This window comes from Centroberyx affinis, unplaced genomic scaffold (genome assembly GCF_046629955.1).
Source record: "Centroberyx affinis isolate AG114_WGS23_722 - 3 ecotype Tasmania unplaced genomic scaffold, CSIRO-AGI_Caff_v1 ptg001323l_1, whole genome shotgun sequence".
NCBI lineage: Eukaryota > Metazoa > Chordata > Actinopteri > Beryciformes > Berycidae > Centroberyx > Centroberyx affinis.
The window spans coordinates 53,814-81,272 of record NW_027279824.1 but is presented as its reverse complement, the minus strand read 5'-3'; the positions used below and the strand labels follow the sequence as shown (position 1 = coordinate 81,272).

The 27,459-nt window shown below is 43.7% G+C and overlaps 1 protein-coding gene across 2 annotated transcripts; it reads left to right on the top strand.

The window, feature by feature from the left end:
- On the top strand, nt 1–26,061 carry txnrd2.2 (thioredoxin reductase 2, tandem duplicate 2). Of its 2 annotated transcripts, XM_071525663.1 has the most exons (17): nt 1–76; nt 630–695; nt 992–1,048; nt 1,171–1,315; nt 2,134–2,208; nt 3,931–4,009; nt 4,785–4,847; nt 5,157–5,227; nt 9,925–9,944; nt 10,440–10,531; nt 10,989–11,163; nt 17,446–17,582; nt 19,447–19,542; nt 20,135–20,227; nt 22,174–22,245; nt 22,696–22,793; nt 24,187–26,061. In XM_071525663.1, the coding sequence occupies exons 1-17, from the start codon at nt 1–3 to the stop codon at nt 24,308–24,310; spliced, it is 1,539 nt and encodes a 512-aa protein (XP_071381764.1). In that variant the 3' UTR covers nt 24,311–26,061. The 2 variants fall into 2 exon arrangements, with proteins under 2 accessions (XP_071381764.1, XP_071381765.1); XM_071525664.1 differs by lacking the exons at nt 1–76; nt 992–1,048 and having other exon boundaries at nt 652–695.
- Nucleotides 26,062–27,459: the final 1,398 nt, after the last annotated feature.

The window sequence follows — 27,459 nt, the reverse complement described above, 5'->3', positions numbered from 1 at the left end:
ATGGCTGCCTTCTGTAGAGGCAGACACCGGTGGAAAAGGACTAACTGTTTTCATATTTTGACAAGAAACCTGACAGGTAACATTATGTTATTTAAATCGGTGAACTTAGCTTCTTGTCAGGTACATAAAGAATTTCCTGGCTCGTTGTGTTAAAAGTTGAAAGGTGAGCTAACGTTAAGTTAGCTAAGCCGAGGTGTAGCCAGCCAGAACGTTACCCCGAAGTCCATTCAGACATCTGTCACTATAATGTGTCCTAGCTGGTATATACCGAGTAATATATCTACCTGGTGTGTGCCGATAGTTTAGATTTAATGGAGCGTGACGTTCTCTCTATACAAGAGAGAAAGACACGGGGTTAGTTAATAGATGATGTAACTGGTGTGACATAAACTTGAATCCTTCATGGCTGTCTGGGAATTAAAATGTCAGTCTCCAGGATATGAAAACACGGTCGGTAATCCAACTTTAGAAGTGATATTAATTCAACACAGGTTCATAACTAGATTTAAATAAACATCAGAAACTATAATAAACTATATTAGGTAGATAGAGTTATACTAGTCTTACTACTACTCTACTACTAGTAAAAGAATGACTTTTCTAATGAATCATTCAATGTCCTCATACAGGGAAATATGACTATGACCTGGTCGTTATTGGTGGAGGCTCAGGGGGGCTTGCCTGTTCCAAAGAAGGTGAGTTTCTGGCTCATCTACTGCATCAAAGAATGTAGTTTCTCGAGGCTTTGCAGGGCTTAAAGGCAATAGTATACGCTGCAGGGCAACCTTTTAGGTAACTAATGGCCAACAGTGGTCATTTGATCAAGAAGTTGCCTCAGTATGGTTGAAATTGGCCTAATTTTATAGTGTCAACCATGTTCATGAGAGCTACATTTGAAGAACCTGCTGCTATAGCCTGATATTTGCACTGCTGTGCTTTGCACTGTGATTTATATGCAGTAATACCCTGACAACATATCCATTGTTTACAGCGGCACAGTTGGGACAGAAAGTTGCTGTTTTAGACTATGTGGAGCCATCCGTTAAAGGTAAAATAATTTTCTCTGAGGCTGCTGTATCATCCGACTACAAAAAGTGACTGAACACTGCATATGGATGGGAGATTCAAATACGCTGTTGATGAGTATTCAGGCAATGCTTTTCCAAACAGGTACCAAGTGGGGCCTTGGTGGCACATGCGTCAATGTTGGCTGCATTCCTAAGAAGCTCATGCACCAGGCCGCTCTGCTTGGCACGGCAGTCAAAGACGCTAAGAAGTATGGCTGGCAGATCCCGGGGCCAATCTCCCATGACTGGTAGGCCTAACCTAACAGTAACATATGGCAGTGGTTAATCTATTGTGGAAGATTCAGAGACAGCAATGATCATATCAAAACATTACATGAGTGGCTAAACAGCACCATCTAGTGATATAACTGCAGTAGGACATATAGAGACTGCCTGCAGTTCTAAAATAATTCTTTCATGACAACTTTGATGTGATTGCTATGTTGTTTTCTCAAGGTACACAGAGAGTGTGCATTCATGTTTTGCTCCAAACTCTCCACTCACTGCATGTATAGGTTTTTGATGTTCATTTCTAAGAATACAAACATCAAAGGGAGAAGAAGCCCACACACACACCAGCCAGTTGAGGCATCAAGCCTCAAAAAAAGGATATTAAGAAGCTGAGTAAGTAAAAAAATAGTTTTCATTTGACATGGTGCAAAAACAAAGAAAAGAGCATGATGGCCTTATGGGCTGAAACTTTTGCTCAAATTTTTATTTGTTTGTTCAGAGAAATACTTTGTGTTTGTGCCATGTCAAAATAAAATACCCTTTTTGACTACCTCAGCTTTTTAATGTTCTTTTGTTGAGGCTTGATGCTCTAACTGGCTGGTGTGCAGACTTTTGCTTGTGAGTTCCTTTTCTCTTTTTTGAACTATGCCTTTGAGCCAATGCACCCCACATAATTACTTGTGCCTTAGTCAACACAGGCATCATCGTCTCCAGTAGCAAGTGTTTTTATTCACATTTTTAAGAAGATCCACTCTTTAGCCTGAATTTGATCAGGATTGCATGTTGGCTGACAGCAGTCTGGTACAGTCCTGTGGTGCCTCTTGTGTGTTTCCAGGGCCACCATGGCAGAGGCGGTCCAGAACCACGTCAGGTCCTTAAACTGGGGTCACCGGGTTCAGCTCCAGGACAAGTGAGTGACTCCATTTATTTTATTCCAGTGCTGTAGTAGTGACATGTAGGGTTACACCAATATATCGGGTTGATATTCTCCTTTAATGAAATATCAGATATTGGCTACTATGGAGATTCCTCTCTGGCCACAGCTACATAACAACAGTCTGGAAAACCTGCAACCAAAATGAGTTTTCCCTGTCCATATTATTTTTTCATTTAATTCTCAAGAATGTTTTCTTGTAAATTAATTCTTCATTTAATGTATCATAGAGTTTCTCCTTCCATTGAATAGGTGCAGTGATTTCAGAGGCTTTTCCGCCCTGACAAGAATACAATTCTGGATACTTTTCAAATTTTCTTCAATCTTCAGTGCAAAAATATTAGTATTGGCTTTCAAAAAAAACATCTCAGTCTAACCCTAGTGCCACATACAATACAACACTGTGTTAGAATCCAGCTCTCAAACTTTATCGTCCTCTCTCTCTATCACATCTTTTGTCTCTCTTCCCATTATATCTTTTCAAAAAAGCAGAAATGCCATAAAAAGTCTCTTTTTTGAAAAACACAGAAGTACATTTTGTGTTTTTTATTTATTTGTATTTATTTTCTTTTGCTTATTCTCCTGGTTATGAGACATTGCTGAAGGCTGTACATGCGGTTGCAGCTGCATGACTGATAGGCGAGGACCACATGTTGACTGAGTGGCTAGCTGGAGGGTAAACAGGTGTTAACCTCTGTCTGGATGTGCCCACGCTCAACCAACAATACACTGCTATGCAACGGGAGCCTTCGCATGGACTCGGCCGATTAGAAATGGTTCTGGCATAATTTAATTTAATTTTAATAAGCAATTAGCCATGACAGGTCGTGCTTTGCGGTGATTTCAGAACAGCTGAGAGGCATCGTTAGGAATGATGTGAAGTAGAGATAACGCGCCGGTGTAATAAATTGTAATAAAAAAGAACACAGATGTTCAATTCACCTTTTATTTTTAATCCGTAATGAAATAATATTAGTTAAATGATATTCTTCTGGAAAGCAATATAGTTATACTATTGGTATAAATATTTAAATTGACAGTTTTGTGGGCATAGATGTATGGAAAGAGATTAGTGCCATTTGTATTGCAAAACACTAGCTAGCTGAAGTTTTCTTGAAGTCTCATTACTTTCACTTTCACCTCCTTTTGGTTGGGAACTTGTTTACTACTAGCACCAGTATGCTCTCCAACGCTTTTGAATTGAACTCCTCTGCTTTTCCCAAGTCCCTGGATGTGTGTCTCTGAGAGCTCGATTTAAAATTAGAAAGCTGAATTTGAAATTATAGGTGACGGTTCAGTATGAGCATGATAAATTCACATGTATACAATTCAAATGCAGTCTCTGCTGTCACTAATCTCTTTCCATATGGTTGTGTGTTTATCAGGCATTCTAAAATGGATTTCAGTCTAAACTGAGGACTGGCGCTGCCCATTCAATAAAGTTAATTTTAAAGAGTCAATGTATGATAGACATGAACTTCAACGAACATGACGTCTGATGCACTATACCAATGGTTCTCAAAATGGAAGGGGTTTCAGGGGTTCCTCCATGCAGCAAAATGGGGAATAGATTAATTTCACTATTGTTCACTTGAAAATGATTCCCAATTAGAGTATTTACAAGAATCATAAGTTTCATTCTCACTATATCTTGCTGCATCACCAGGAGCAACCAGCTGTTTGTCCTCTGTTTTGCAGGAAGGTGAAGTATCTGAACATCAAAGGAAGCCTGGTGGATGAGCACACAGTTAAAGGGCTGACCAAGGCAGGGAAAGAGGTGGGGTGATCATTCATATAAAGGCATTTATTTATTTAACCAATTAGCCTGCTGAGATTGAAAATCAAAAATTAGCATACATACATAGACTATCACTTATTAAAACACATTTTTATTGACTTACGTTTATGTAATTGATTTTTTGCCATGTGGTGTTTCCTATGTATTATTTAATCTTATTTTATGTATTTATTTTTATTTTTAACCACTCCTCTTTTGAGTGTAATTCATATTTCTTATCTCCTCCCTATATATATTTTACAATCTTGTGTTTGTCTTCCCATAAACACTTTGTAAGCCCTGCTTTTAGATAAGTTTAATATGCTTATTCTTCTCATTAATCTTATTATAAGTTGAAGTGCAAAATCCAAATTCACCAGATCAGCGCTAAAAAGGTAGTAGCAGTTGAATTTTGCAAACAACAACGACCAATAACAATTCATGACGCTTTGGTTCCATGTAAACTCATATGACTCATATATGCAGTTGTGCATATATGAGTCATATGAGTTTACATGGAACCAAAGCGTCATGAATTGTTATGAGTTTACATGGAACCAAAGCGTCATAACAATTCATGACGCTTTGGTTCCATGTAAACTCATATGACTCATATATGCACAACTGCATTCTGGCCGAGAGCAATGTTACCTGTTTCAGTCACTTCAAAATGTGTCCATCGCTTTAAAGATACAAAAAAATAGATAGATACAGATACACAAATACAGTTTTGTGGGTTTGAGAAGGATCTGACCCAATGCTGTTACTCTTCCAGATGATCCTGACCACCAAGAACATTGTGATTGCAACTGGGGGACGGCCCAAATTCCCCACAAATGTAAGTATCTTCTTTCCCCCGACACGATTCCCTCTCTCTCTCTGTGTGTCATGCCAGTAGACAGACGGGTGGGAGGAACAAAGTAGCTGATACCACTGAAGAAGAGTTGGCAGGCTATGATGGTATTCATAAGCGTCACACTGGTCGAGGCAGGCGTACAAGCTTTTGAACACCGCTGAAAACAAACTTCATAAAGTATTACAGAGCTAAGCTCTCTCTCTTTGATACGTTTTACATTATTGATGGGTTCGCTTTATGAATAGACTGGCAAATGTGACAGTGTTGAAAGTGTCTGCCGCTTTATTACAGATCCCCGGAGCGATGGAGCACGGCATCACCAGTGATGACATATTCTGGCTGAAAGAGTCGCCTGGAAAAACGTGAGACGCCCCCTGCACGCACGCACAAACACACACACACACACACACACACACACACACACACACACACACACACATACATACACACACACACACATACATATACACTTTAGATAGGGATATCCATGGTCGTCATGGTCCTCTTTGGTGAATGTGTTTCTCCAAAGCACCTTTCCATACTTTGAGTGTAGGGTTATTGTCCTTTTTATAAAATGTATCAATCAGATATTGGCCAGTCAATGTCATCCACCGCCGATAGGATGGATATGAGGTAGTTTCATTACATATTTAATGTATAATTGATTATGCATGAATATATATTATTATTACCCTAGGTTTAAGTGATGTTTTAGATACATTTAAATGTTGTTTAGAGACATTTATTCTTGCCCTGCCAAGCATAAAATTCTGGTCCTTGTAATTTTTTATTTATTTTTTGGGCATGAAATTGGATATAGATCTATAGGATATAGATATGATCCCAGTGGGAAACCCCTCACCCTGGTATTGTTGGTACCATACGCTACATATTAAGCTACACAGGGAATTGAACCCCTACCCCTGGCAGTATTAATGCCCTGCTCTACCCTGTGTTACCCAGCTCGCTGACACGACATGCACCTCTGTCACGCACTGTAACCATTCAGCAGTGACACGTTGTTTGCTTTTCGCTCTTCCTGTCATCCTGTCCTCACCTCATGACTCAGATTAGCGGCGTGCATCCTGACCTTTACAGAACAAGCCCTTTAATCCAGCCATTTACCTCCTGTCATCACCTGGTTAATTGGTCTTTCCCTGATGTTTCCTCCCGGCGCAACCCAGACACGATGACTGGCGGTTGTGGTGTGGCTGGGCTGTGGCGGCTGTGTGCTCCGTGGTGACAGATATGAGGAAATAATTATTCCGATATTCAAGCTGCATATGAATCTAGCTTGTTTTCCCCTGGGGCATAGAATTTTTTTTTATTCTTTTTGATTATATTGTTTTTTGTTTTTGTTTTGTTTTTTAAATGCGGGTTTGGCTGAACATTAATCCTGGTGTATTTTTGACAGTGTGTGTCTGCCTTATTCCAACTTTCTGTCTTGTTTATGATCATCAGTTCCTCTATAATTGTTCTGTCAAATCCCCCTCCTTTGACTTAGGTATTCCAATAAAGAATAAGTCTGCTGTTCAGCCGATTGACCACTTGGTGGCAGTATGAAATCATTTATAACCCGCAAGTCCCCATCTGTGGACTGCTGACCTACCTGCTCGCACTGTACTGCATAGTGGAACAAACCGTCCTTAAACAATTACCACTGTAATATTCACCCACTCAACAAAACATCTTTGTATGGGAAGCAGAATTATCCACTCAGAAAAGACCACTTGAGACCAGGAAGCCCTTTGATGTGAGTGGGACGGCTAGTGGGGTCCTCTGCCCGCCCGCAGGCTGTGAGGGCTTAGCGTTAGCATTAGCTTCCTCCATAGGGTTACTAACCTACATATGCTAGCAGGAGCTGCTGTTGTTGTTGTGCTGCAGAGCTGTCAGCTGTGCAGGTGAGGGCTGAGAGGCTGTGTCTGCAGGCAGGGCTAGTGGGGAGGGAGGGGGTCCAGGCGAGTGATGGGTGTCTAATGGGCCTCGGAGCACATACACACCTGAATGACAGATTCAGGCCCCGGGGCCTCAGCCCGCAGGGGGCCGCCATCATCACTCTATCAGGGGAAACCACTGAGCACGTGCCAACAGGACTGATGGATGCTGGCCCAGGGTTAGAGCAGTGGTTTGCTATTGGTCTGATATTGACCTTTTATTAAAAATCTTATATTGGTCGGTCATTGTCGTCCACTTCGAATAAGTTATTGGATATGGTGCAGTTTGTTGGATTGCATATTTATTGTATAATTGATCAACACTACACTGGTTGTATATGAGAAGTCCTTAACCTGGGTTGATTCTAATTCAAAATTTTGATCGGATTCCACACTGCTATGTATGGATGCTTTTATTATTGTTAGTAGTAATATTATTATTGTCCTGGGTTTCAACAGAGAGTTTTAGTGTCTCGTGGTCTAAATGCAGAGGCTTTCCCACCCTGCCAGGAGTAAAACTTTGGAGGAAACAGTGAATTCATGAATATTGGTTTGGATTGGTTTCAATCCAAAAATATTGGTATCAGCCTTCAAAAACCCATATTGGTTGAACCCTACATTTGACTAACCTTCGGTACAGTGTACACACCTGTTAGTTTCCTCCAAATCTGACAGGACTCAACTGTAACCTGTGGGCTTGTGTCAGCTTGGGCTGAATTTCACACTTAATTGCTCCGGTTTAGGTCAAGCTTGGGTTTAATATTGTTGAAAAATGCTGTTATTGGCAACTCAGTTAAAGTAAAATATTATCAGTTTCAGGCTGTAGTCAGGTTTGAGCTCATATAAAGCGCCTGGCATAGTTTGGCTTGGACCAGACTCACATTTTCAGTGCTGAGCTTTGAAGTGTTAATACGTGTATATGGTGTTATCAGCCAAACATGAATGGACAAAAATAAAGTCTATAATCAGGGTTTTACATGGTTGAATGGCTGGTTTGAGCATCCTCTGTGTTACATTGTCATGCAGTCCATGTAGCAACTTAGGCAAGGCCAACACAAAACAATGAAAGTTGTGCTATAAAATATGTGGTCCATTGTCTCTTAGGCTCTGAAACTTTGGTCCAACTGAAATGCTTTCAGGGAGTGTAAGCGACATTTGATAAAAATATAAAAGTTGGACTCACCTTTGCCAAAATACCCATTATTGTACACCACCCAGTCTCTAGCCAGACATACAGGAATATTCAGATACACAGTGTCTCTATCAGTGTTGGGGCTGCTCAGAAACTGCCCAAGGTTAGCGGCAGCACACCAGTAACAAAACTCCTTCCTCGGGAGTTGTAGCTGCAGTGAGGCCTTGGCTTGAGATCCCAGCCAGGTGCTGCCTCTCAGGCATGTGTTCAGGAGCCAAGCCTCAAACATGTTATCATGTTTTTGTTTGTTATGTGGATGGCTGCTTGTCAAATTTGCCACCTCCGAGGGGAGTCCAGCTGGGCTGATGTAGTGTGTCGTATGGGATGTGTACCACACATTTGGACTGGCCAACCTCATTTCCCTTGAGTCAATTTTTGGCTGTTTTCTGCCACTGCCATCTCCAAACAGGCAGCATGGCTGTTTGGCACAGGTAGGGGAAAATCAAAGTGGGGAGCAGGGAACAGATTGACATTTTTCAGTATAGACTTTATTTTTTTGCCAACGTGATCACAAAGATGTGCACGCACTTTGGCAACGGAAATGGTGTTAAGCTGCAGTCGATCTCCTGAAGATACACCGACTTGGCTTACTCTACACATTGAAATCAAACTTTTAAAGCGAACATGTCTTTGATGTAGCTCTTGCATGTACAGTTGAGTAGTGTAATGTCACAGGTTTGATTCCCACAGGCGCCACCATGCTAAAAGTGGATTCTGGTACAGGAGGGTAATTTGGATTCAAGTATCCTGGTATGTAACATTGATATCAATCATGGTCCATATCATGGTGGTTATCACGTGAACGCATATGATGACTTGTATGCTCCTAATTTCTCCATTTGGTGTACATGCTAGGTTTCTCCACTGATCCCTTTATATATCTGGCCACTGAACATAAGGCCATGTTGCAATGTCTTCCACCCATTCAGTAACTGCATAAGGATCTTGAGGTTGCTCACTGTTTGACACATTCAGTGTGTGTAGGTGGCATGCCCTGTCTTTGATACTGAATGCCCTTGCATACTGTAGCTGGATAAACTATTGGACTCCGCCATTATTTCTGTTGCCAAAATGTGCCCGCATGCCCATAAATGTCACCATTGTTTAAAAACTATAAAAGGGTCTACAGCAAGGTCAAATTCAACTTTCAGCTGGAAAATGCCTACAGACTCCAGACCATTGTGAAGTACACTGAGGAAGAAGAAGAGCTAGAGGAAAGGAGACAGTGTCTCAGTGATGAAAGTGTGGAATCAAGCTAAAGCTCCTTGCCTAATCTTCTCTAAGCCGCTGCACAATACGTGCTAAGTGCAGCTGTGCATTACACGGACATGGGGAGAATGGGTATTGGAGCTTTTAGTGGATAGCGTTAGCATGTACAAGGGCAGGATGTGCCGCAGGCTCCCCAATCTGTCAGGTGGGGGAGACCTAAGGAAAGGAGGTCCGGGTTGGGGTGGTAAAAACAAGGGAAAGAGGGGCCTCATCCATGCGGGTGACGGGCTTCACTCAGCGGGCTGATGTGTGGACTTGAGCCTTGAACACGGCACACCCCATCCGCAGGGATTAGCCTAAACGCTAGCAATTAGCCCTCCTCAACGCCACGTATCTCAGGGCTGGATAACAAGTGTGATTTACCTGGACCACACACGCACATATGCAGCGACGGCACAAGTGCACATACAAATACACACACACACACTTCTTTTTGTGTCTACATTTTCTTCACACTTCTTCACTTCCCTCTGAGGTTATGAAGTTTTGTAATTCATCACCTTCGTAATTCTAGGATTCAAAGTAAACATTTTTAGCCTTGGATTTGCTTTGTTTCATTTGGCCCAAGTGCATTGTACAAAATGACTGCCGTATACAGTACCTGTATTTTGATTGTATTGTTATTATTTCTGCTAAAGAGCTTCTCTTTCTTTGTGTTTTGCAGGCTTGTGGTTGGAGCCAGCTGTATCCTTTTGTGTGCCAGTGAGCCTGGCTTGTAACTGGAACCACTGCATAGTTTGCTGTAAGAGTCCAGGAGTGTGGTAAATAGTTGAGTGATGAACTTGTTTTGCCCTAGACTTAATATTGTGATCAGACCTGTGTCAAATTTGCGAATAATTTTTCGTAATTGTTTACCTCCTTAGGGTACAATATCAGTGAGATTTACAGCATTGAGACCCTAAATAAGATTGTCAGTCAAAGAAAACCTTCGTCCCTGTGGTTGCCTGTACTTTCTGGCACCTATATTATTCTCCTATGCGGCAAACCCAACCAATCTGGTAAATCATGATAAAACAAACATTAAGAATTCTTTGCAAATACAAGACCTACGTCTGGTTTTGATGCTGCACAACAATGTTTTCCCCCTCTTTTAGCCTCTTACTTGGTGTGCAGGAATGATTCCACACATAAGGCGCTATATGCTGATTGCGTTGTAATCCTGAACATGGTGTTGTTCAGACGTGGCTCTGGAGTGTGCAGGGTTCCTGACAGGCATTGGCCTGGACACCACAGTCATGGTTCGCAGCATTGCCCTCCGGGGGTTTGATCAGGTACTGCTCTCCCTACCACAGTCCATTGCTTTTCCTTCTCTGTCAGCTCATCTCTTTGTAAAGCTTAGTTGGTGAAGAGACATATTGACAGCTATAGATTTTCTCAATGCACACTGACACACATGGTACAAGGACAACAAGGATCACTCGTACAGGGAAAAGAGACAGTGCAAGACATAATATGGATAATACTAGACTATACATGTCACTCTATATACAGTATATCCTTTCTGTAGCTATGCAGCGTCAAGCAGCATAGCATACACTATGGTTGCAACTGTAGAGGAAATCATGGCATGAGGTTATGCTGACTAGATTAAGATTCATGGAATAATCAAGACATTTATGGTGTAAATTTAGGTTGTACCGATAATACTTCATAATGGACTTTAGCCAATAAAGGTTTTAGTTTTTGTAATGTTCAAAGGTGGCTATTCTCTCCTTTTGGTTTCTGCAGCAAATAGCAGGTCTAGTGACAGACTACATGGAGGCTTATGGGACCAAGTTTGCATGGAAGTGTGTCCCCAAGAGAGTGGACAAGCTGTCGTCAGGAGCCCTGCAGGTGACCTGGACCGACACCCAGACGGGCAACGAGCAAAAGGACACCTATGACTCCGTGCTGTGGGCTGTTGGTGAGTCTGTGTGTGTGTGTGTGTGTGTCTCAGGTTCAAGGTCAGCTCACTTTCAATTTGAAACAGAAACTTTAATTCACGTGATGATGTAGAATGTGATACTTTAACAATCTGCAGTTGAGGTAGAGTTTCTCTAACCACTAAGCCAGCTTGCTGCCCTCCTGCCACAATAATAATGACAGAGCCTCTCTTATAAACTTGATATAAGAACCTCTGAATTATGAAGAAAATCTACTTCATGAATTGATTTAATTGATAGTGAATTGACACCAACCGGGAATCACCAACAATTGCTTTTGAAGCACCAAAACAGCAGTGAACTCTTTAGCCCCTGTTTCAAAACCCTATCCCTATATATCACATGTAATATACAGTAATGCATCCTTGTAATATAACGTTGGTGTGACTGCTTTCTCCCTGCCGCCATCAGTTTCATTGTCATCCTCAATAGAGTGCAGCGTCAGCAGATAGCAGAGGAATCAAGGCTGAAAACAAAGTAATAAAGCCTGAGTGATGGGAATGGCCAGGGGAAGCGTTAATCACCCAGCGCTGGCTCTCTGGCTCCCTGACTGGAGAGGGGGCAGGACGGGGCAGGATGCACCCAGGCACAGGGTCACCGCGTTCCCCCCTTTGTTCTCCCTCCCTGGGCTTTCCTGCCCCGTGCCAGCCCTGCGGAAACCGAGCCTGCATCTGTCACTGCCATCCCTGCCCGCGGTCCCCTGCCCGCCCGTACCACCGGCCCTCCTCCTCCTCCTCGTCCTATCCATTCTTTATTCTATCGTTTCATTTCTCCCGTTCCACCAGCAGCGTGAGGGAACAATGGAGGGGACATCCGTCGAGGCCACAGCCGCCGGTTTATTTGTGTTGAGGTGGTCCCAAAGACGATGAGGCGCTTTCGAAAAATCTGACTACCAAGCTTTTCCAGGGTCCCACGTCAATAGCTTGTGCCTACTACCCCAGACTGCTTTAAGTGAGTGTGTGTGTGTTGGGGGGGGACAGGGAGGAGGAGGGGGCCTGTAGCGTGTGACAGCGACAAGGATGTGTGTGACCCTGCAGCTGAGATGACTTTGTTTCCTCCCACGGCTGAATTCCCACATCGTCTCAGCCATCAACCACAGCGTCGGCCATGGTCGAAATAGCGTGCGACTGGCGGTGAGAATGATATTTGCACTGAGTGTATGTATCAGTAGGTGCTTTGCCGTGCGTGAGATGGTGCAGCCGGTGCATTTCCTATGTCCCTTAGAGCCATGGCTTCTCTTCTCACCCAGGCTCAGTCAATAGTGCTCTTGACATTTTGGGACCTACCAAAGCAAAAGTACAATCTATCAAGTACACCAACTGCTGCAAATGATCCACCAAGGATTTATTTTTCCTATCATTTCCAATGGAAAGGATGAGCTGTTGGCACAAAAGTACCGTGAACTTTAAGGCATTTTGCCTTATACCAAAACAGTGTTGCATTTCAAAAAGGCGTTCAGTAATTTGCATAACAGCAGCAGGAGCCACAACTAGTGCCTCTGTGTTAGTGCTACTAGCTAAAACCTCATGAGCCTTCAGCCTGCTATATCCATGATAGCCTGACCTTGTCCATACAGTCGTTAGTGTTGTGAGTCCATGACGGCGAGGCCCTCTCCTCTTTGATGTGTACATGCAGGAGTTCCGAGAGTACAAGACCACTTCCCTTTACTGTGACCTTACACTAGAGGCCAGACGGGGTCCCAGGCCTCCGCGGAGGTATTAAAGGCCAGAGGGGACCACAGGGACCGTACCACTGCCGTCCGCCACATCCTTCTCCCCCGGCCCCTGCCTCCCTCCACCCTTCCCCTGGCCCGTCCTGGCCTCGGGGCCGCTCCCCTCTCCAGGTGCTCCCGCAGAAACACACCAGGAAACGGCACATTTCCACACTTCCTCTCCGCATGTGGACAGTGGGCACATTAGTCTTCCTCCTCACTCCACTCTCCAGTACTCGGGGATGTGATTTTTTTTTTTTCCAGGTTATTTGGACTTTCAACTCCCATTTATTTCTAATGGGAGATTACTGTTTTCCTGCCTTTTTTCCGGCTTTTTCTGTTTCTAATTGCATCCCTGAGTACTGCTCTTCTATGTCTCTCAGCCCCTGTCCCACTGGAAGGTTTTACAAACACTAAATTACAGTAGGATTGCGAGATAGCGTGTAAGGTGAGCCGAAGTATAAACGCTTTGTTTTATATATTATTCTTATTATAGTGATGTACATAATAGGGCTGATACTGAAGCACTGAACACTTGGAATTTTGGGGATTTTTTGGAATGAACACATTTAAAGATACTGAATGTCAGCACAAAATGCATTAAAAAACCATTAACTGTCTAACCCTAGTACATAATACTGAACATATGAACCAATTGCAATGGCAATTCATATTCTTGTTACTTTCACTTTAAGGTGTCACTCTCAATTGAAACATGTCTGTCATTATTCTTATGGCATAGCATATTGCGATAAGCATTTGTGAACACAGATGCTAAACTTTAATGTTATACAATACAAGGCCTCGAGTTTCTTGACTTAATGACATCGAAATTGACGTTAGGAACTCATTAGATATTTGTTGTGGCTTTTACACCAAAATTAGCTTTTATTATTATTAATAATAATATAATAACATTGTTTTGAAAAGTGCTGTACAGATAGTTACAGAGACAAGGAACTAAAACAAAGGTAATCAAATCAGGCAAGAGCACAAATTAAAAGCCAAAAACAATTTGAACAAAGCCGATAAAAGTCAAAAGAATTAGAACAAAGCTGAATAAAAGCAGAGCCAAAAACAACAGAAAAAAATGTAAGACTAACAAAAACCACATCAGGAGAATGAAACAAAAAAAAGGTTTAAAGGGATTTTTTTTAGGCATTGGATTCAAACCCAGGTTGCTGCGGGATGGACTGAGCCTTATGGTACGCACTCTATTCGGTGAGCCACCGGGGCACACCGTTTAAAGGGATTTAAAAGATGGCTCAGACTCTGCTAGCCTGAGTTCCTCAGGCAGGCTGTTCCACAGCAAAGGGGCTCTGACTGAAAGCCCGGTCACCTTTAGTTTTACGCCTGGATCTAGGGACAGCTAGGAGGGCACTGCCTGAGGCTGCATTTAGGCTCATAATGCATGAAAAGTGTCCAAGACATAACGTAGGGCTAGACCTCATGGAGCCTTAACAGTAAGATCTTCAAATCTGTTCTAAAATTAAAAGTCTGGCTGCACAGTTTGCACCAGTTGCTAATGGTTGAGGGAGCTCTTGCTTAGACAGGAGCAGAGGGAGTTACAGTAGTCAAGGTGTGATGAAATAAAAGCATGGATTACATCTGATAGCAGTGCTATCAGGTAAGAAACATAAAGAGAAATTCATCCTGGATACTGTCGGTCACCTCTTTTTCAAATCACTCTCTGTGTAACTTTGCATACAGAGGGGCATTATAGATTAGGGTGTGGATCAAACGAATCTGTAATTTCTGGCTATATGGATTATGAATTATGTATTCCTCTTATAAGTGACAGAAACATCTTTTGTCATACACTCATGTCAGAGAAATAAGTCTTTTGTTCTAGAGCCAGTTAGCTCATTATCGATTTGCATCTTAAAATCCTTTTTGGCGTGAAACAGAAACCGTAATCAATTTTTGGCAGCCTGTGTAATATATTTCTAAAAAAAAAAATATTCCCCCCGACATTTCTCCCCCCTTTTGTCTTTGTTCATTTGATTGATCAGATAAGCATCCAGCTCTCATTTCAACTTGTGGAGGTTTTGTTGTGGCTAATTAGCCTAGCGGTCTGGAGGCTTCCTCATAATGTCACAACAGGCTTTGTTCAGAGTGGCCTATCTGTCGGAACCCTGTGTGTGTGTGTGTGTGTGTGTGTGTGTGTGTGTGTGTGTGTGTGTGTGTGTGTGTGTGTATGTGTCCAAGCTCCGACCAAGTCCCTTATCAGCCAACCCACTGTTGTTGTGTCCTCGCCACACAATGGAGCTGTGGTTGCTCATACAGCTCAGTGACTAGAGCTACAGACAGACAGGAAAGGCCAGATATGTAGAGAGAATGTCTATACTTAGCAGTAGGGTTTGACTGATATGGCTTTTTGAAGGCCGATACAGATATTTTTGCATTGAAGATGCTGATAGATAATGTTTTATGTTATTCAATATCTTTCAAGTTCTCCATTTTCATAAGTATTCAGTGTTTCAGAATTTTCTTCTTATAAGGGTTTTAAAGCCTCCGCATTTAGACCATCGTGTGACACTAAAACTCTTTGAATGGCAGGGAAACTCAGGGATACATAACTACCATTAAATGAAGAACTAATTTACAAAACAAATGATGAACAATTGGATGAATAAATAAAATGAGCAAAGGACATAAAATGTCACGTCAGGCTTTATAGACTGTTATTATGTAGCTGTTGTCAGGGAGGAACCACATCAGAGGTACACGACATTGACTGGCCGATAGGGCCAATATTGGCCAGATATTTCGGCAAAACCACATCGGTCTAACTCTACTTGGCAAGAGAGTGAAGATATCAAGATGGTTAGCTGGTATGCTGCCGTAAAAAGTTCAATTCATCGGTGGGTGTGTGTGTTTGTTTTAAAGACATTTTTACTTTATGTGATAGTGTGTAGGGGAGAGAGAAAGGAAAGATGGAAGCAAGTGAGGGGGGTGACATTGGATTGATGTCAGGAGTCAGATGCATACCCATTTCCATGATTACAGTATATTTAATGTGTTCAACAGTTTATTCTTTTTGTATGCTTTTTGTACTTTTCACTCAAAACACAGTTCCTTTACACAGTGTTTTTTCTTTTTTTTATTAAGTTTAATTTTACTATAATTCCCAAGAAATTACCCCCATTACAGCATGTCTAGGCATGACTAAGGTGTAGACAGATATACAATTCATTACTAAATCAACCACAACAGACCTCTTCCTATATTGGGGTCCTTGGGACAAAACCTTGTCAAATGGGAGTTTGTGGCCAAATATGTAACTATTTGGGGGTCTGACCCCTCTGGTCTTTTGGGAATCAGTCCTCGCTGCCTATCTCCCCCTCTCTCCTTCTTTCTCTTCTCTCTCTGTCCTCCTCAACCACCCATGCTGCGGTAATGGACAGGTCCCTGTAGCCCCAGGTCTGACTTCGGCAGAGCGGGCGGGGGGGGGGGGGGTGGTTGTTCCTCGGCTCCAGCCAGGAAAAGGGTCTCGGGGGTTTGTTATTCTTGCTGTCCGATAGCATCTACGTGGGTACCTCGGGGCCTGGTGTTTATTATGCTACCCAGGCAGGGAGTGAGGAGCTCTGGAGAGGGGGAGAAAGGGGGGTGGGGTGGGGGTACATGGTCCATCTCCATGGCGACCGAGTGTCGACAGCATCAGTCAACCATCCCCCAGGAAGTGGCAGAAATCGCACCCGGGGGTGGAGGGGGGGGTTGGGTGTCCCACAGGGCTTATGGGATATTGTTTCCCAGTTGCTCATCAGTTTCTCCTCCTCTCCATCGCTCCATCCCTCTCTCCTTCCCAGCCAGGCAGGTGTTTTCTTTTCTAATTGTAAGATAAAATTGTATCTGTTGGACAGAGAATGGAGGAACAGGGTTTTAGTAGGTAGGGTTCGACTGATTTGGGTTTTTGAAGGCTGAAACTGACATTTTTGCGCTGAAGCTGCCAATTGCTGCTATTTTTTGAGTTTTTTAAGTTGGACATTTTTACACCAAAAAATTAAAACCATCATGTGACACTAAAACTCTCCACTGAAACCCGGACTAATTAAATTCTTTTAGATGGGTTAGCAGCTCCTTGAAGCAGGGTGAGGCAGGTTTCACTGCAGGTTTTACAGATTGACACCCATGAACGTGGATCAGGAAGGAACCTCCATTGTATCGGATGTGAACGACAATGACTGACCGATATGTGATTTTTGCTAAGCCCTTGCCCGATTTAAGCCCCACTCGTGTTCCAGCTGAATACCGAGTACTGTATGTGTTAGGAACACTGAACAGATAACCTCCCTCCCTCCAGTATCCATGCTTTTGATAACTCTCTTCTAATTCCTGGATAAGGTTTTCTGTGTTGGACGGGGAGTGGCGGGACATGCCTCAAAACCCTGTGCTAGCGTGCCAGCTGAATGGAATGTGTTATGAACACTGTACAGAAAGCCTCGCTCCCCTCCCACCCCTCTCTCTCTCTCTCTCTCTCTCTTTCTCTTTCTCTCTCTCCCGATGTGTAATGTAATATTGACCCTGTGCGGTTTCCTCCCCATGACCCTAGGCAGAGCCCCCGAAACCAAAGCCCTGGGCCTGGACACGGTCGGCGTGCAGCTCAACAAGGAGACGGGGAAAATAGTTGTGGGCGCCGACGAATCCACCTCAGTGCCCAACGTCTACGCTTTCGGCGATATCGGCGAGGTAGGTGTCCCAGTCGACACCGCTCTGACAGCAGAAACGGCCCTGATAGACATCGTAGATACGCCACCACACAGCAAAACTGTCAGTGTTAATTAAACTCAGAGAGCGTAAAAATCAACGCTGTGCCAGTGTTTATAGAAGTCCACACCCATCCGAGTTAATTTAACACTTTTTATTGATAGTTTTGAACAGCCGCCCCAGAGCCATGTCAGCTCTGTGAGAGGACAACCAGCTCTCCAATCAACACCTGTCAACTCCAAATAATTGTCACTGAAAAATCATCACGTATAAGCATTGGGAAATTTGCTCTGCACTATCACATAAAATCCTAGTACCTCTAATTTTAGTGATTTTTATGTTTTTACTTGATCTGAAGGATTACATGGTCCTTGGTAAGTAGAACTTGTTGAAAAAGTGGGTAAAATATGACCTCCAGTCAGTGATCACCATAAGGTAAACAACGACCAATATAAGCAAAAATCAATAATATTTTTAGATTGGTTTTTCATTGATTTATCCTTTTTCCCTTAAAGTACCTTATTCTCATATAGCTTACATCAGTTTGATACCACTTCTTAAGATATGTGCTATGAATTTAGGTCATAAATAATACGACACATGTAAAAAGGTGAGTAAACTCCAACCCACAGATAAAAAGGTAGGTTTACCCTCCACCACATCCCTGTCAAGGCCGATGAAACTCATTCAAAATCCAATGATAGACTTCCAAAAATGCACGGTTGCCAACCTGAAAGCAAGGCTGTTTTTCTACATGCATAAATGACTTTGCAGATGCATGGTGGTTATCCAACAGCAGGGATGTGTGTCCAACAACAACTTGCTGAACACTGTTACGCGAGGCCCTTCTGAGCCAGCCATGTTAATACTAGTTCTACCTGCTGGATGTAATGTCAAGTGTTGTTTTTTCACCACGACCAGCTGTGAGCTTACTTCCTGCCTCCCAGGCCTCATGACACACACTCGCCGTTTTTGAGTGACGCCTCGCTTTGATGAGTCGTGCTTCGCCCCGATCTGTCTGTCAACTTTTCACGGCAGTGGGAGGCTTTTTAAGAAAGGGGGGGGGGGCAGGGTTGATATCTCTGCCGATGCGTCCAGCGCTTTGTTGTTTTTTCTTCTCATCGACAAATGGAGACACCTACAGAGTGCCAAGAAAGACATTAGAATGACGCAGGCTGTCTGCCGTGTAAACAGTAACTGGAATACCGCTGCGTTTGCACACACACACACACACACACACACACACACACGCAGAGCTGCAGGAGATGTCTTGGACAACAGGATGTGTGGTGATAATTTAACAGGTTGCTGATGGCTTAAGTCATGCTTTTAAAATTGCCCCGCAGCCCTACCATTTCCTGTACTGTGTTTTTGTGTATGTGTGTGTGTGTGTGTGAGAGAGAGAGAGAGAGATAGTGAGAGTGTGTGTCTGTATCCATGTGTCTGTGTTTGTTTGTCTGTCCTGGCACACATCCAGAACCACTTCTGTGCGATAAATTCAAAAACACAGCTCAACAGAAACTCTGATAGCTTTTTAAGTGTGCTACCCTGTTTAGAGGTTTAGCACTTTCTACTCATTGTCAAGCATTGACTCACGACCTAGTGGTTTGTGGGTATTTCTGCACTGTGTGTGTGTGTGTGTGTGTGTGTGTTTGAGAGAGAGACTTGGGTCAAATTACATTTTTAAAACACCAATGGGTGCTCTGATGCTGTAAACCCTGCACTTCTCTTATTGCAAGCTGGTTAAACAAACATTAAAAACTATTTTTGCAATGGGTCTAGTGTGTGTGTGAGTGTGAGAGAGCGAGAGAGAGATGCTGAAGTTATTGATGTTCTCTGGTTCCAGGGTCGTCCTGAGTTGACCCCTACGGCCATTAAAGCGGGAAAGCTCCTCGCCCGCAGACTGGCTGGTCAGAGCACTGAGCTCATGAACTACGACAACGTAAGACACCACACACAGTGACGTACACATACACTAACATACACACACACACACACACACACACACACACACACACACACACACACACTGAAAGGCCAATAATGTCCCCCCATCTTTCCACAGCCCGTGTCTACGTGGTCGTTTGAGGCTATTGTTTTATGCCTCTGTTTGAGGCAAATTAGAGCCATTCCTGGTGCATTGTGGTTGGAGTCCCTGACGTAACGCCCCACCCTGCCTCCATTCCCTTTTCAGCGTGACTCATAGTGTGTAACAGCCCACTCCCCAGCATTTTCCAAAATGCATTTCTGATGACAGACATATTGCCTTAAAAGCCTATTGTTTTTAGACTTAAGTTTATAGTCTTTATAGGTTTTTTTTATAGTGTATTGTGTAAGTTATGTTTATTGTTTGTGGCTTGTGGTATTCACTCTGTGTGTGTGTGTGTGTGTGTGTGTGTGTGTGTGTGTGTGTGTGTGTGTGTGTGTGTGTGTGTGTGTGTGTGTGTGTGTGTGTGTGTGTGTGTGTGTGTGTGTGTGTGTGTGTGTGTGTGTGTGTGTGTGTGTGTGTGTGTGTGTGTGTGTGTGTGCGTCAGGTGCCTACCACAGTGTTCACCCCTCTGGAGTACGGCTGTGTGGGTCTATTTGAGGAGGAGGCTGAGAGCAGGCATGGCAAAGAAGCTTTAGAGGTAAGATGTGTCAACATACAAACCAGTATATACTATACTTCACACTCACTGGTGATATATGATGAACTTGGCTCCAAAATTATTGGAAAAAAGAAAATTGACGCCTACTTTTGCAAAGTGACTTATGCCTTGCTTTTAAAATTATGAGTTGTGTTAAGACCTTTAGTAACAAAATAGTTCTGTTTTTTCATCTGTGTTTTTGAGGTGGTGACAAATTAATTTCAGATTGCAACATTTTTCCAGAATGTAGCCCTTAATATGTTTACAGTACATTGCTTTTAGTGTTACGGTTAATCCCCTTTCAATTGACTTATGTCAACATGGAAAGAGAAACTGCAAATCCCCTAATGAGAGAGCAATCAGAAGATTCTCAGTCATTTCTTCATAACTTCCTGACATAATTGAACTGAATATGGATTCACCCCAACTCTGATTGCTATAGGGAGGACTTGGATAAGATGCATGTATTACGTTTGAGTTTTATACCATGAAAGTGCACGCATGTGTGTTTACACATGTGTTTCCTCATACAGAAGATACAGTATGCCTCTTGCTGGATGCTTACACTACCACGCAGCACAGTACAATATAGTACAGTACTGTGACTGTACACATTTTGTAATAAAAACTAAAAGTGCCCATAATGAGTTTTTATTACATTTCTTTTATTACATTTCATACAGTTATCACAGTATGAGAGACTACATGCCTTGCTCAACCCATTGAGCTCCACAGGGAATGGAACCCCTAACCCTGGCAGTGACAGTGCCTAAAAGTAGAACATCTAACCCCTAAACACACAGTCTGAGACACACATACAATGGAAAGGCGCGCAAGTGTACATTTTCCACGCTTGCGTGCGTGCGCGGCGGGCCAGATGCTAGCCAACACCTGCACCGGGCCGACCTTAAACGGTTTAGCCGGCGAGGCGGGGCTCCTCGCCGTGATTGACAGGCGAGCAGGAGGCCTGATTGAGGTGTGTATGGGGTGATGACAGGCGCCGGGAGATCTGAGGAGGAGCTGCAGCACCGGCCCCCGACAGCTGCATGGTCCTCACGACTTGTGTCGGCACGCTCGCTCCCAATATAAAACACACTGCACACAGGTCTCCAGTGAGGGATTCGAAATGCGTCGCCAGCATGAGCAAGCTCTGGGATTTTTATTAGATTTTTACACTTACACTTTGATTGAAGTGGTGCTCATGTGGCGTGATAATTGTTAGAATCTGATTATGATGTAAAAACACAATATACAAATTAGGGAGTTGAATAATTTACGGGGCTATGACATTAAATTTTATGTATTCCAATTTTGTCAGATGATTGTATTGCATAATTTTATCTCTGCTTCTAATTAGTTTGTTATCTGCTTATATTCCATCACAATGCACTTCGAGTCATGTGTTTTTTTTACTCACTATGTTATTGGCTTATATTTGTTTTGATTTTATTGCCTGGAAAGCACATTTTGAGATGTACCGTGCAAATAAAGCTTACCTCCCCAACAGGGCTGCTATATTCTGTTTAGGAAACTGGATACATCACTGAGCAAAATGTGTACAAGAATTGGAGATCCTCATCACTGCTGGAGACTTCCTCAGTGTTTCTGTTGGCAGCTTTATAACCGGTGCTAGTTTAAGCAATAACCCACAAGAGGCCATGTTTTACAGTGTATTTACAGCATTGTTAGGCACGATACAAAGGCAGAGTAAAACCCTGCTGAGCTGTTCTAAAATCACTGTAAAGTACTGCATTGATTGGCTCGTTACTTTTGTAAAATGGCTGTAGGAAGAATGCTCAAAATGTTCCACAACTATCCATTTTATAATACGTTTTTTTCTGCACATTGTCCTAAACGTATATCCTTTACAATAAAGTAACAGTTGGTATAAAGTGTGTGTAAACCAACTCCCCTGTGTGTGTATGTGTTTGTGTGTGTGTGTGTAGGTCTACCATGCTTTCTACAAGCCTCTGGAGTTCACAGTAGCTGAGCGGGATGCCAGCCAGTGTTACATAAAGGTAGGAATCAACCGCAGACCAGACAGCCCGTTGGCACAGAATTTTTTTCTAGGAGCACATTCAATCGGCATATTATACACTGTTTAACTAGGAATTTAGCATATTCCTCTGAGATGCACATGCATAAATATATGTAAATTATGTCAAAGGACAGGAGCAGCCAGGACTCCTGCTCAAGGAGACTTTGAAAGGGATGGACTGCAGAGATGAAATGGTCTATTTAACCACCAGGCTGTCTTGCCAACCCTTGATGTGTTCATCTGTGGTGTAGCAGAAGTCTGCTTTGGGCTGGGTGTAACCAGCCACTTGTGCTATTCTACCAGCCAAAGAGATAGATATGTTCCTAAAACTTGATGGTCGGTTGGACAAATATGCCAGCCGCAGCCCAAATGAGGCACCTCCGTGGCTCCAGCTCCCGGGTGTAAATCTGGCTTTCTCCCCCTGCCTCAGGTGGTGTGCGAGCGGGGCGGAGACCAGAAGATCCTCGGCCTGCACTTCACCGGTCCGAACGCCGGAGAGGTCACCCAGGGCTTCGCTATGGGCTTCCAGTAAGTTCCTCCCAGCTGTTATAATGAAAGCATGAAACAGATACAAACTCTTATCTCACAGTCTAGTTGGAGTGCACTGTCCTGGGCTGAATACAACTGGCAGATAATTCCTAGTTTGTTTAAGATAAGGTGAACTTAAGGCAAAATTGAGTGTTTTGCTGTGTTTTCACACCCCATGGGAATAACCATCGGAACAACTTGATGGTAATACACAATGACATGGGAATGTTCATTCCACCAAGATGTGATGATTGACGTTTTCTGTAGGCTTTGGTTGCTCCTGATTGGCTTTTTCACGCTTAACACACATGCACTTAGTGAGTGATACTTTTGATTTCATGTTTTACAACAAACCAAACATTCCAATGTCAACCACAAACAAAAAAAAATCTGCAAATAGTTGTGTCCTACCATGGCATTTTAAAGATTTGTGATCACAAAATGGCTTATGTGATGAAAATCATTCATATTGTTGATTTTATTTGAAATGAATATAATAGTTACACTACACTTGACTACAGGTATTGAATGGTGTTTCTTAAGTAGAAAGCTTGTATCTTCCGTCTTTGTTTTTGCCAAAATTAAACTGAATAGACTTTCAAAAACTGAGACTAAACTCAGCACACATGCTTTAGTATCACCAACACAGAACTGCAAGTGTTAAACCGACAACAGGGATACCCAAACTTTTTCAACACAAAGGGCCAAAGGCTAAAACGAAACATGGTGGGCCATGAGACATATGAACAAATGTGATAGATCGTTGATTATTTTGAAATGTAACAAGAAGGTATTAACTTTCTAGGTCTTATGTCTTCATGGAGTTTGTTTATATGCCTTGTAATAAGTAAGTGATCTCAAATATGATTAAATCGGAATATCTTATCACCCACCCCTATGAAAGGCTTAAAAGAATGTTGTTGAGGCCAATTCTGGCCCGTGGGCCCTAGCCTTGGCAGCTCTAATCTATAAGTTATGAATTAATAAAGCGCTACTTCTACCAGGTGTTTTGGATCAGTAGGACACCCAAGTGTATCTGTAAAACATGTCATATATAAAATTCATAGCAGGGTGTTTTGTCAGATCCTCACACAAGACACAAATGAGATGCACACCATGTGGAGGATAAAAATACTCTTACAGAATGATTGATAGCATGAAATTATAAAAAATTATAATAGTACAACTACTTTATAAAGGATAGTAAGTAACTTAAGTCCTTGATTAACAAATACTGTTTCCAATGGAACTATTCAAAAGTATCTCAGTATCAGTACTTCAGCATACAGACCCTGTCATAGAAATAATGAAAGCCAGTGGGAGCAGAAGCACCATGAATGACCTTTGTGTGTGTGTGTGTGTGTGTGTGTGTCTGTGTGTGTCTGTCTTCCAGGTGTGGGGCCACCTATTCCCACCTGCTGGAGACGGTAGGGATCCACCCAACCTGCGCCGAGGAGCTGACGAAGCTCAACATCACCAAGCGCTCCGGCCTGGACGCCACGGTCACCGGCTGCTGAGGTTAAGCCGCCCCGGTCTCTGAACACTAGTGAGCACACAGGGTCCCTCAGTGGTATTAGAAAGGCGTTAGTTGGTGTCCACCTATCTGCCTGCTCTCTCGTCATCCTCTGAGTTTAGTGCGCTCTCTCTCTCCCTGTCCTTGTCCGTCTCTCTGTGGCCCCAAAATGGCCTCCCAGTTTCACAGTGCTCTCAGGGTTTTTCGCCGCATGTCCTGTGCGACTGGGTCTCGTCATAGGCAGTTCATGCAGGTCATCACGGGTGTGCTGTTGGCCAGGTTAGTGTCACTGACACGTCACGTGATCACCGAGAGAATGATTATCCCATATACACCCAAGTTGTGTGCGTACGCCCTGAAAGCACGGGGTTATAGATCTCGGTTAGTGAAAGCCCCGGCCGCAGAGCGAGCGTCCTTTAAACAAACAGGCTCATCCATCAGGATTAGGGCCCGGGCTCGGGGCTCTGTTGAAACCGTACGAGAGACGCGGACCGGGCCCTAACGTTTTTCTGAATATATATTCTGCAAATATTGTTGTTTCTCTGGCTGTACTTCCTGTCCATTAGTCTTGGAGGTGACACATACCGTACTCCTCCCCCCACCCCTCCCCATGACACTGATGGATGGCCCCGGGGCCGTCGCTACAGCGTCACCGCCCCATTTCCCATGGACACACACAAACAGTCGGCGGGCCGCCTGTCAGTCAGCCGGCGAGACCTGGCCAGAGAGCCCGGCTTGTTTGGAGCCCTCTAAGAGTCCAGTGAACCCCCAACCCACCCCCCACCCCATTCCTCCTCCTCCTCCTCCCATGCCCTTCTCCTCACCAATGCACAAAGGAATACAGTGGGACTACAATAACAGGCTCTGTCGGACGCCTCAGCCCAGGCCGGGGCAACCCTACCCCTCCATGCTAGAGCCGTGGTGAAAACTCTGCTCCAGCTGCAGTACTCAGCCTCACCCAAAGGTGGCACTATTGCCCTCCAGTTCTCCCCTTTGCCGGCCAAGAAAGCAAGGAAGGAAGGATAAGGCAGTCAGTGGATAAAACATAAGCCTGAATACATTCAGGGTGCACATTTAATCCCTTTAATCCTTATAAAAGATATGTGCTTTTGGACGAAGTTGGAAAGCAGACTGGCTTTATGGGTGCCAAACTGATAAGGGTTATCTGTTGTGTATTTACATGGATGGCGGGTTAGCCCTCAAGAGTCATCGCCCTCAGAGATAAGGCAAGTTGTTTATTTCAATAAAGCAGTAATAGACCGCTACAATTTGCCAAAGTACTCAAATATTCAACCTGTTAGCTGTACTGCACATCCTCAGCTAATCTTGGGTTTATTAAGCAGTGGAGGAGAAGGGGGACTGTGAGTAAAGTGGGTTGCTACAGATATACGGGGGGGGGGCTAAGAGGAGGCCGCTGGGCCTAGTTTATTTGTGTTTGAAGTCTAATCTGCCTGACCTGATTAATGATCCTGACGAGGGGAGTGACAGCGTGCTGGGAGATGGAGAGAGGAAAGAGACAGGAGAGGAGAGAGCACGAGAGAGAGAGAGAGAGAGCGAGCGCTACCAGGTTTATTTGGACCTGGGCCTGAGGAGAGAGAGCGGGGACGCTGCCTGGTTAGGGAGGGAAGGAGGGATTCCTGTGTGCTCTGTTCAGGGCCGGGGTGCTGACTGAAGGACCCTGACCTCCGCTCAGCAGGAACAGCTTGACTCTATCACTCGGAGCACAGAGGGCTCACATGCTCCAGCGCTGCACGGCAGGGGCCCGGGGGCCGGGGGTTGGGGGAGGGCGGGGTGGCCGCGGGCGGGGGGGGGGGGGGGGGGACCAGGGCCAACCAGCACGGCACCGAGCGGTAGCGCCGTGTTTGCCCAGGGTAATTGAGTCTATATTCCTGCGCTTAACGAGCCACTTCAGAGACCCCAGGCTGGGCCCAAGGCAGTGTGAGGGAAGTCATTGAGGCGATCAGTGTAACAGTAATGTCTGTTTGCTTTTTACCCTCCTGCTTCCTCTCCACCTCATCTGCCCTGTTATTTCACTTGGAGTACGGCTGCACACACGCACAAAATGAATCAGGATTTTTGTCCGAATAGTGTTTTTTAATGAGATATCCGTCTTATTCGAGTTTGTTTTTTCGTTCATTGTTGTCGATCAGAGTGCCTCAGCCTCAGCCTCAGCCCCAGCCGTGCCCCCAGAGGTCAGGGTTCAACTTTCAGGTCGACCAGCTAATGATGACTTGCACTAAAACCCAAAACTGGGGAGTGCATGTCTGATGTCACCTGGTCACCAACTTTAGTTACTGTAAATAGAGGAGTCTAATTTGCCATAAAAGCTTTATTATACATAATTTATATGTAAAGTAATAACATATTGGAATGCACTGTCACCATTAAAATAATTATATCCACTGATTGAGTGCTTGTAGGTGTTCTTTGTATGCACATATGTGAATGCATGGTTACTAGCGTGTATGTGTGCATGTATGGGCATGCATAGTACGTGTGTGTATATAAAGAGTTATATTTCAAAATGCTATATTAATGTTGGAAAAACGAAATTTGTTTACTCTCACTGAGATGAGATAAGATGAAAGCAAGCCAAATTATAATACGATACAGTAAAGCAATGCATTCTAAACATATTCCACATTTCCAGCTTTTCAGGAACATATTCGTATAAATGTATGATTGGGAGAGTTAAAAAAAAATATATCACAGCATTATGAGGTTGTGCAAAATGTCAAAAATAAAGGGTGTGCAATTGAACATACTGAGACCATTGACAGTGTTGGTAAATATGCATACCTCTCTCTGGATCAACATGGTTCTCCCTCAAAATATGCTACATGGCCCAGCCCTAATATTAAGCAGTGTTGCATGTGGGGTGGTCACACTTTGACCCCCGGTCGTCTCTGCTGACAGGCTGCTCTGCTATGCGGCCCTGTCACTCAACCCTCTGCACCAACAATGGCAGAAATTCCAGTGTGTTTGTTTGGTTAAGGACAGAGCTCTCTGAAACCCCTGAACCTCCTCAGGATCCACAGCAGCCTCTCTCACCCTGAGACCGAAGCTGGTGTCAATCTGAACCCAGACGGCAGGAGTAAAGTTCACCCGCCGTCTCGAGAATAGTCAGCCCCATTTAGCAATTGTGTCTCTTAT

What these genes read in the sequence shown, in the direction of transcription:
- txnrd2.2 (XM_071525663.1), top strand. Translation starts at nt 1, where the DNA reads ATGGCTGCCTTCTGTAGAGGCAGACACCGGTGGAAAAGGACTAACTGT. An exon ending in AAAGAGTCGCCTGGAAAAAC is followed by an intron (nt 5,228 to 9,924) that starts GTGAGACGCCCC and finishes TGTGTTTTGCAG; the next exon opens with GCTTGTGGTTGGAGCCAGCT. An exon ending in GGCTTCGCTATGGGCTTCCA is followed by an intron (nt 22,794 to 24,186) that starts GTAAGTTCCTCC and finishes TCTGTCTTCCAG; the next exon opens with GTGTGGGGCCACCTATTCCC.